A 10,634-nucleotide genomic window follows, 5' to 3' on the forward strand; every position below is an offset into this window, starting at 1 on the left:
AGGACTCGTGTTCCAAGATTTTAAGTAGTTCTAGTATTGTACCATCAGAATATGAAAAATTGTGCTTGCTTCGGCAGCACATATACAGATGATGAAAAATTTTTAATAAAAAACCCCAGCAACATTATATCAAGTTCACCAGGATTTCACCTGTTAATTGGCCACTACAGTTGACACTTGAACACAGGTTTGACTGCCATTGGTACAGGTACCTGTGTAGTTTTTACACACAATACTATAAACCTTTTTAAAAAAGATTTTATTTAGTTATTTGATAGAGATAACAAGTAGGCAGAGAGGCAGGCAGAGAGAGGGAAGCAGACTCCCTGCTGAGGAGAGCTGGATGATGTGATGCCGGGCTCCATCCCAGGACTCTGGGATCATGACCTGAGCTGAAGGCAAAGGCTTAACCCACTGAGCCACCCAGGCGCCCATACACACAATAATGTAAATGCATTTTCTCTTCTGATTTTCTCGCTTTCCCTAGCTCTGTAATAGAGTATATAATGCATGTAACATGTGAAATATGCTAATGAACTGTTATCCTACAGCTTCTGGCCAACAGCAGGCTTTATTAAGCTTCGGGGAGTCAGAAATGCTTGTATTGTTCAGGGGCTGACTGCAGCCTATAAGCTCTTATGAAGGGAGCTATGTCCAGTTTTGTTTACTATAGTATATCCTGGTCAGCAATGTTTCACATCTAAGATAGCCTAATAAATTATCCATCTCAGACTGGCCCTGAAAAATTGAATACTAGTAAAGGCATTCTTCTGGCTTCCTAAATCAAAATAAACATTGGTAAACAGTGCTTTATTTTTTACGGTACACCTTATCCCAAACAAACTGTCACCAACAAGGTTACTCTAGGGGCACCTGGGTGGCTCAGTGGGTTAAAGCCTCTGCCTTTGGCTCAGGTCATGATCTCAGGATCCTGGGATGAAGCCCTGCGTGGGGCTGTCTGCTCAGTAGGGAGCCTGCTTCCCCCCTACTTTCTCTGCCTGCCTCACTGCCTACTTGTGATCTCTAATAAATAAAATCTTTAAAAAAAGACTTTACTCTAGGGCGCCTGGGTGGCTCAGTGGGTTGGGCCGCTGCCTTTGGCTCAGGTCATGATCCCAGGTCCTGGGTTCGAGCCCCACATCGGGCTTTCTGCTCAGCGGGGAGCCTGCTTCCTCCTCTCTCTCTGCCTGCCTCTCTGCTTATTTGTGATTTCTCTCTGTCAAATAAATAAATAAAATCTTAAAAAAAAAAAAAAAGACTTTACTCTAGAAAAATTCAGAAACTTTCATAAAAACAATGTACTGTCTTCATTCAGAAAACCCAGGATTTAGGTTTTCCCCAACCCACACTATCTCTCATTTTAGAAAGGCGGAATATGGGAATGTAAAACTAGTTCCAAATGGCCATCACATCAACTAACATTTCCTCCACCTCCCATTAAATAAGAGCAGCATACAAAGGCACACAATTATGAGCAAATCCAAATTTATTTTAACGCCATGTCATTTTCAACATGTTTAAAAACCTCATAAGTTAGTGGGAGCCCTAGTTCCCTGGGACAACATGCCAGAGGTACTGAAATCCATTACCTTTCTCTCCAAACCCCTAGCAAATCATCCAATCCAAGTCCACAGCTTCAAAAAGCTAGGAGTTATCTCTTCAGTCTGCTCCTCCGGTTCCTGGTCTTTCTTTCAGGGAGGGAGGTCAAAATATTTCAAACAGGGAACAAAACCACAGTTGAGCTTCCAGCCCGGGTTTCTAAAATGGAGCAGGGGAATGCACCACCCCTACTGACTCCAAACAAATGGACAAGGTTGAGATGGATTACTCCTTTACAGCTTTGTGAAGACAAAAAAAAAAAAAAAAAAGTCCTGTGGAACAAAAATGGCTAAAGAGATTTACAAATGAGGATCCATTTGACAGATGAGAATCTCTTGGTAAATGCAGGCTCCAGCTCCTAAAAATGAGAGGGGCCTAACCAGACAGTTTGGATCACAAAAGCAATCTGCCGCATGTGAATAAAAACAATCTGAGGAATATAGCTCCTCTCTGTTTTGAGGCCTGATAAAATACCTGGGGAAAGTGGGAAAAGAGAGGAACAAGCCCCAAAGATGGGAAAATGCTGACACCAAAGTGGTATAAAAAAATTTCAGCTGAGTTTTTAGTGGTGGTGGCTACTTTAGCCTTCTCCCTGTTCTGGTATAGGGCCATAAACCTTGACCAAGCAGAGAGTAGTAGAAAAAGGCTAGAAAGAGGGGCTTGAAGACGATGAATTTTGACTCCTGATTTTATTATTCAATTTCTCTTTTCTATTTAAAGTAGTCTTCAGTGGTTGGGAAGCCTGGCCTCCCAAGACCAGAGTCAGTTGGAGCTGGTTGTTGTTGGAAGGGGTTGGGGTGGGGACAGGGATGGGGGCCGGGAGACCCTGCTCTGTTGGCGGTCCTGGGTGGAGAAGACGAACTGCACTTCACAGAGCCTGGGGTGTGGTGGGAGGGGGATGAGGCAGGAGCAGCAAGCTGGGGAGATGGGACCCACCTCAGTCCCCAGCTTCATTCTCTTCTAATGTTTCCCCACTGGTGGCATTCTCTGCAGTCTTGGAGGCCTATATTCATGGAAAGGAGAGGAAGACTTCTCAGTTCCCAGCTACTTGCAATAGTATCTGGGAGACCAAAGACAAAAATATACTAATGCTCTAGGTCAGGGCTGAGGTGGGGGGAGGGGGAGGGGGCAATAAGGTTATACAGAAATATATATGCCCACCACAACCCAGGAAGGTAGACTAAAGAGGAATCAGGTTCACCATGCCAGACAGTAAAGATCAAAACATACCTTCTTTTTTTTCTTTTTCTGGGTTTTCCGACTTGCAGAACTCTGGAGGAGGGCCTGAAGAGGAGGAAGAAGGAAAACAAATTCTGAGCAATGCAGAGGAAACACGAAGTGTCACTCTCAGTGTCACAGCTCTTTTCAGGACTTTGTTGATACCTCACCCTCACTCCCAGGACAGGTGCCATGTGCTCACATTTTCCATCACACACTGACCTTTAGCTCTGCATCTTGGACCTCCATCTCAGACTTGTAGAGTTCAGGTTCAAAGGGGCCACTGGTTATCCGCATGGGGCCATTGGGCATGAGCAGGACTGTAAATTTAAACTGGGCAACAAATTCACCTATAGGAGGAAGGAAGTGTTTTGGTAAAATGCCCCCTCGTCGTACTCTTTTCTGTAAGCTAGAGGGAGAGGACCCTAACCAGGGGCTCCTAAGCGAAGCTCTCAGAACTCACCCTCCTTCTCATAGAGAACATTAAATGGCTGCAGCAGTTCATGTTTGGCGCACTCCACCACACCCATCCGGGCCTTCTTCTCGTCTTCAAATGCTCTGGTGGGGGAAGACAAATTCAGGTCTCCTTAACCCCCACCAAGTCTGACCATTTTCCTCATGGCTTTAAATAGCTCCTACCCTCAGGCAGCAATCATGCTCAGGATCACTCTTTCACGTTACCTTCAATGAGAGGGCAATGGGGAGAGGGAGAGAAGGCGTACATGCAGGCTGGAGCTACAAGTCTAGGCAGGGGCGGGGTGGGAGGGGGTGTGCTGGGAGAAGGAACAGTGTTCCTGGGCGTGTGGTCTATGAGTCAGATTGGTTCCGAGTCCTGTTCTTGCTAAGTGAGGCTGTAGTACCTTAAAGTAAATGGCATGGCATCAAAACGCCTTTCAACCTCACTGAAGAAGGCACGTGAAGTTTTCATTTTCAGGCCATACTGTTTAGAAGGGTCTCGTTTGTAAATGGTGGTTCTCTGTCCCGCATCCTTGGCCTAAAAGAGTAATAAGTTAGGTCATGTTTGGGCTGGTGCTCTCAGGATACACCCTCAGTCAGCCCTCTTTGCTAGCTCTGGCAACCTCTCCTCACCTTGCCCTCTCCTGAGCTGACAAGCACATCCACGGCATATACTTCATGTACCTCAAATTCAGCTTTTTCATGGTCCTTCCTAAAAGAAATAAAAAGGGAATCATAAAAACAATGAGTAGTTCCTGGAGTTTGAAGTAGAAGGCAGACACGATGAGGCTGGGAGTATGAAGAAAAACTAGTGTCAGATGGACAAAAGGTGAAGGGTGGAACTGGCACCTACTTCTGCTGGTCTGTGGGATTCTGGATAATTGTTTTCTCTCCATCGATGACATGCTGCTTCAACTGATGAGACAACATACCTGTAGACAGGACAAAGCCAACTAGAATCCCAAAAGGTTTCCAAATCCACCCACCTATGTCATTTGATGGAGCGGGCAATGAAGGGAAAATGCCTGGTTATGAAAACTCGGGGTAGTAAGGGTTTTGGCTTAGACTGTGCTAGAGCGAGGATGGGTCCTCAAAGGAAAAAAATTCTTAATTCTACTTAAGTGCTCAGACCCTCAACCCTGTTATGTGAGGTCTCACCTTCTATTGGTGTGCAATTAAACGAGTGGGCAACCTTGTTCCAGGCTTCTGTCACTTGTGTGTTCTAGAAGTACAAGATCAAATAACAGGTGAGATACATACGAGGGCCCAACAAGTTCTCTACCATGCGAATGAAAAGGATAAAAGAACTGAGAATCCCCATATCCTCCATCAAGAGCAATGATTCTCACTGGTTTTTCATTTCATAGCCCTATTACCCCTACAACCTAACAATACCTCACGTTTGCTTATCATTTTACAAAGTGCTTTCAAAAAGATGGTCTAACTAGACAATTCTTAAAAGTGGATAGGGTAGATCTATATCCCATATCCCAATTTAGAAGATATAGAAACTGAGGCTCAGAAAAGTTAAGAGATCTGCCCGGGGTAAGCCAGTTAACGGAAAGAAACTGGAAAAAACTCAGGTTTTCTGATGATAAATCTGATAAATCCAGTGTTTATTCCAAGATCTCTGTTGAGAGGGGGACAACAAGCTCTGATTTTCCCTTTTTTACCTCTTTCAAATATGATCTGATCCCTATCTAAGCTATTTCATTTGTTTCATTAAACAAAATGAAAAACAAAACTAGTATTATTAAACTATGTGTTAGGAACTTTATAAGGCTCATCTCAATTGTCACAACAGCGCTGTGATAATAAGGGACAATTTTATTTTTCCTTTTTTGTAGATGAGGAAATCAGAATTCAAAGTTATTTTTATTTATATATTTATGTATCAGACTTTATTTATTTGACAGAAACACAGCAAGAGAGGGAATACAAGCAGGGGGAGTAGGAGAGGGAGAAGCAGGTCTTCCTGGAGCCCGATGCGGGGCTTGATGCCAGGACTCTGGGATCATGACCCGAGCCAAAGGAAGACGCTTAATGACTGAGCCACCCAGGCACCCCTATTTATTTTTTAAAGAAGGAGATCTATGTATGCCAAAGGGATGAAACTTTATTTATTTATTTTTATTTATTTGAGAGACATTGAGAGAGAGAGAGAGCAAGCATGAGAAGTGGAAGGGTCAGAGGGAGAAGCAGACTCCCCGCCACGTAGGGAGCCCAATGCAGGACTTGATCCCGGGACTCCAGGATCATGACCTGAGCCGAAGGCAGTCGCCCAACCAACTGAGCCACCCAGGTGCCCTCAAAGTTATTATTATTATTTTTTAAGATTTTATTTATTTACTTGACAGACAGAGATCACAAATAGGCAGAGAGGCAGGCAGAGAGAGAGGAGGAAGCAGGCTCCCCGCCGAGCAGAGAGCCCAATGCGGGGCCCGATCCCAGAACCCCAGGACCATGACCCGAGCCGAAGGCAGAGTCTTAACCCACTGAGCCACCCAGGCGCTCCCCTCAAAGTAATTTTTAAACAGTAAGGGGTGGCAACAGGGCAAGAACCCAGAATTCTGATCTATGTCTTAACTATACAATAGCCACTATACGACACTACCTTCCGGGGAGAAACACAGTAGTATATAAAGAATAAAAATAATCAATGTGCAAAGTAATTATAGCCAACACAAGTGCTTACTATGTGCCAGGCACTCTTCAAGTGCTTCATAACAGCTGTATGAAGTAGGTACCATTATAAGGAAACCAAGACAGAGGTTTAAGTAAAAATGATGCAACTGAGTAATGACGGGGATAAGGTACAAACTGATTAAAAGGATGAAGAACAAGAGAGCATGGGGAAAAGAAGGAAGCTTTAAGTATTGAACAGGACCCTGAAGAATGAAATGCTAGAAAAAATATCTCCACTCATAATCTAAATGTAAAATTGTATTAATTCATGACAGTTCATAATTGCTGGGCTTCCTAATATTGCCTTGCAAGGCAAAGAACTAACTTTTGGCCCCTCTCTGCCACCAGTCTACTGGTATGATGATTTCTGTCTTATAAGCTTTTAAAGTTGTGTTTTTGGGGGGGTACCTAACTGGCTTAGTTAGAAGGATCACTCTTGATCCTAGGGATGTGAGTTTGAGCCCCACGGTGGGTGTAGAGATTAGTTAAATAATTAAGTTACTTGGAAAAGGGGGGAAAAAGTCTATTTCTTTTTTCCATGTGTTTTACTGTGATATACTTCAAACTATTTTAGAAAAAGACACACATCCAAAACATGAATAAGGAAGGATTTCTAGGCTCCATAAAGAAAGGACCATATATTCCCATACACCAAGCTGGAACTTATCTATGATAGGCACTCAAAGTTAACTGCTGTTTAGTTAACTGTCTCTTCTCTTTCAGAAATACCATTCTAAGATACAACTAACTTAAAAAAAATATAAAGATTTATTTATTTGACAGAGAGAGAGAGAGAGAGAGAGAGAGAGCGAGCGAGCTACCACAAGTAAGCAGAGAGGCAGGCGTGGTGGGGGGGAGCGGGGAGCAGGCTCCCTGCTGAGCAAAGACCACTCCCCCAACACGGGACTTGATCCCAGGACCCTGAGATCATGACCTGAGCCAAAGGCAGAGGCTTAACCCACTGAGCCACCCAGGCGCCCCAAGATACAATGAACTTTAAAGAGCTGTTTGTATCAGGGGTGCCTGGCTGGGTCACTCAGTAGAGCAGGCGACTCTTGATCTCAGGTTGTGAATTCAAGACCCACCTTGGGTATACAGCTTCCTTTAATTAAAAAAAAAAAAAAAAAAAAAAAAGCTGCTTTAAAAGGGAGCTGCAGGAGAAGCTAGCAACTCAAATTCAAGAGAACAGCTATAGATGACTAATGCATCTTTAGCTCTATCATCTTTGGAGCTGGGACTAAACAGCTTACCTGGTTTCCAGGTTTGACCAGGCGCAGGGCAGCTTCAGCACAAAGGTGAGCTGCCTTAATGACATCTGCTTTCCGCCCTGTTACTTGGGTCCCCTGTGGATAAGGAAATGCAATCAGGAAAGCGCTTTAACTCAACTGGTCACTATGCAAGGCTAGCCAATGAGCGGGAGAGAAAACACTTTTCTCCTTTTATTTCTCTAGGGACTCTCTCAAAACGTATTTGGTGGTAGGGGGTGGGAATAAGAAGCAAGCAGCAGCATATTCTCCCCCATTCTCCACAGATGGAAGAGTTCAAAGCAGGCCACCTACCTGAGCTACGTCAACCACAAAAGTGTGAGCCACATTAGCGATGAAGCCATCCACATGGACCCCAAGGTCACTAAAAGGCAAGAGCAGAGCACAGTATTAGCAACTGGTACTACGCAAATGCTTAGGAAAAAGATAAGTGCTCTAAAATGGCTTAAGCTTACATTTTTACCAAGTCACCTTCCTTGAGAATATAGTCCTGGTCGCTCTTCAAAGGGGAGAAGTGACATACACAGTTATTTACTGAAATGCTGGTGGGAAAGGCAATACCTGTAAAGAGACAATCATCAGCCTTACTGCCTTGCTGTCTCTCTCGCCCAATCTCTCTCTTGGAGTCCTGCTGCCCCTCAGAAAAATGGAAGGATTTTCTTCAGGGTCTTGCCTGTTTAATCAGTTTGGATTGGGTCGGAAACTGCTTGTATCCCACCTGCCATTCCAAACTTCCAAATATCTCAACCAAAGCTTGGGCAGGGGTTATAGCATTACAATAAAACAAACAGGACTGAATAAGGGTCAAACTTGGGGAATTAGTGAGGGTTTTGGTTTTTTTTTTTTTTTTTACCTTTTTTCATTTCTTTTTCTTTCTTGAAAATTTTCCCTGTCTCTTCCATAATCATGGCATCACCTTTCTCACACAGGCTCAGTACCGACACACCTGAGCAGGATGCTTCCACCAAAGACCGAAGTACCCCTGGGGACAGAATCCCACCATGTCAGCCCTGCATGTGTTGTCTAAGTTACCATCCAAACAATACCTAAAGTTAGAGCTTCTAATATTCCCTAGTGCCATTGCCCAAAGGTTGAAAGAGTGAACAAGTTTTGCCTCTTGGAATATACCTACCGATGATCACTAAATTTCTACCTTCCTTTTCCTAAAATAATAAGTCAACACACCCTTCCCTCCCTATAGAATGTGACAACTGGATAAACACCATCTGTCTCCCCAGTCAAGGGAGACCTTCCAAAGATCCCTGCAGCGTGGTAAGACAGTTCCGAAGTTCAAGGGGGTGCTCACCAAGGTAACCAACATATGTTGCAAAGCAGACTAGAAGAAATTTATAGGCGTCAGGAACAACAGGAAGGTAGACACAGAAATGCTGACTCGAAGCTGATGCATTGTTAAATGCTACCTTCTTCCCTTCTCAGACACCCCAATTAGATGTTAGTAATCTCAATCTGTGTAAATTTATTTCCTCATCAACCAGTATATAAACCAAGGGGACTTAATCTAAGTTTCCTGGGCTTCAACAGGCTCATGGCTTACAGATCTTAGCACATCTCAAAGAGGTATAAGACCCAAAAAAGTTTCAAACTGGTATCTGGGATCACAAGTGCCCCGGAAGTTGTAAGTTGCAAGGGAAAACATTTTTTTCTAATTCAAACCACTAATACTAATAAGTACCCCAAAGCGGGGGTACTACACTAAATGCCCATTATGTTATAAAGCATTGTTCTGTTCAGTGGATGTCCTCCTCTCCATGGCCTACCCTGAACTACAGGTTTGATTTTTGTCATCTAGGTTTTGGTGAATCTTTGGAAGTGTGAAAGACTCAGGTTTTCAGCCACAGGACTAAAGGGATCCTAAATACCTATCTTTACTGTCAAAACCATTTAAAAGCCCAAATCCAACCATTTTCTGTCTCCCTAACTGGGTATTAAAGTGAAAAGGTGAACTGAAAAGAGAGAAATATAAAGTTAAGACATCTGCCTAAATTGGCAGGCAGCTGCTAAGGTCAGAGCACAGTCCTAATGAGGATGACTTCTGAGACCCTAAAATCAGTAGCCCCCTCTTCAGTACTATTTACAAGCTGCCTAGTTGGGGTGAGAACCTCAAAACACTCCTAGAGTTGACAAGCCCCAGAGAACAATCAAATTTGACGGCTAACTAAGGCTATCTGCACAGATTGTTGGTAGTAATGAGTAACTTCAAGGAAAGCCAGATAGATCTTCAAGAGCTGTGTTAGGATCTCCAGGAGTTCCCTCCAACGGTCCCTGAGCTGGCCCAAGGGTAGGAGGGGGCCCCACCAGCTAAGGAGTTGAAGTAAAAAACTCAAGAGTCCAGCAAAGCACGTGGTAAGGAAGCTGGTGTCAGGGACGGTAGCGGAAGAAGAAGAGAGCCGGCAATCCACATGGGAACCCGGCGACACGTGCCGGCTGGGCCCCTGACGCCACGGAGCCAAAACAAAATAGAGGGGCGCTTCCGTCGCCAACAGCTGGGCGCTTCCTTTTCGAGGTGGCCTTGCCGCTGCCAGAACCAGAGAAGGCAGGGATCCGGAGCTAAGGGTGAGGGGCTTAAGATGCGCCCTGACTCCTGATTAACGGCCTAAGGTCCGAGACGGCTGGGGGCCCTCGCTCTGCGCTCTTCCCGGTCGCGGGCCCGCACCTCCCCAGACTCCAGCCCAGGCCTGGCGGCTCAGGTCCCAGGCGCAACACGAGTCTTCCCACCACGCCACCCCTAGCGGACCGGAGAGGGGCCCTCAGTAGCTCACTCTGCATGACCCCACCGCTCCAGCCCCTCCGGAGCCAGCCCAGCCCCGTCCCCCTTGCCTCCCCCTCTCAGCCTCGATCCCCAGACCCCCGAGGCCCGCACTCACGGTTGGCGATGTCGCCCCCCATCTTATACTTGGTCACGACCAGGTCCTCGGCGATAGTTTGCTCCTGCTGCTCGTCCTCGCCCGACATCTTCCCACCACCACCACCACCACCACTGCAACCTCGTTCCCCCTGAGCCGCCGCCTCTGTCTCCCTTCCAGCCGCAGGCTGTGGCTAGAGCCCCTTCGATCCGCGAGGAGAGCGCGAGCAAAAGCGCGAGCTAGCAGGGGAGCGGGCGGGCGGGCGGGCGAGAGCGAGAAGCTGCGAGCGCGCGGGCTGAGGCACAAGGCACGCTGGGACAACGAGTCCTTTCTACACCCCGCCTCTAGCCGACCTTGCTGTCTCTTGAACTACAATTCCCAGCCCGCCTTTCGCGCCCCTAAGCCAGGCCCTGGGGCCTTGCCCTCCGAGGGCCTCGCACGCCGGAATCGCCGAGCACGCTGGGAAGGGTCAGGCTCCGGCGGGAAGGCGGAGCCGTTGGCTAGCCTGAGGGGAAGCGTGGTCTCTCCCGGAAAAACCACATCCACC

General features: G+C 46.1%; 1 protein-coding gene across 1 annotated transcript; it reads right to left on the reverse strand.

Moving 5' to 3' along the window:
• Nucleotides 1–1,468: 1,468 nt before the first annotated feature.
• On the reverse strand, nucleotides 1,469–10,396 carry LOC111160113 (proliferation-associated 2G4). Its single transcript, XM_022522955.1, has 13 exons — nucleotides 10,109–10,396; nucleotides 8,077–8,205; nucleotides 7,679–7,784; nucleotides 7,518–7,587; nucleotides 7,209–7,301; nucleotides 4,432–4,495; nucleotides 4,127–4,205; nucleotides 3,907–3,985; nucleotides 3,678–3,811; nucleotides 3,281–3,375; nucleotides 3,040–3,167; nucleotides 2,830–2,883; nucleotides 1,469–2,602 (listed from the first exon to the last, which is right to left on the reverse strand). The coding sequence occupies exons 1-13, from the start codon at nucleotides 10,194–10,196 to the stop codon at nucleotides 2,537–2,539; spliced, it is 1,185 nt and encodes a 394-aa protein (XP_022378663.1). The 5' UTR covers nucleotides 10,197–10,396; the 3' UTR covers nucleotides 1,469–2,536.
• Between the last annotated feature and the right edge of the window lie 238 nt (nucleotides 10,397–10,634).

This window comes from Enhydra lutris, unplaced genomic scaffold (assembly GCF_002288905.1).
Source record: "Enhydra lutris kenyoni isolate GAN:26980312 unplaced genomic scaffold, ASM228890v2 scaffoldscaffold74, whole genome shotgun sequence".
NCBI lineage: Eukaryota > Metazoa > Chordata > Mammalia > Carnivora > Mustelidae > Enhydra > Enhydra lutris.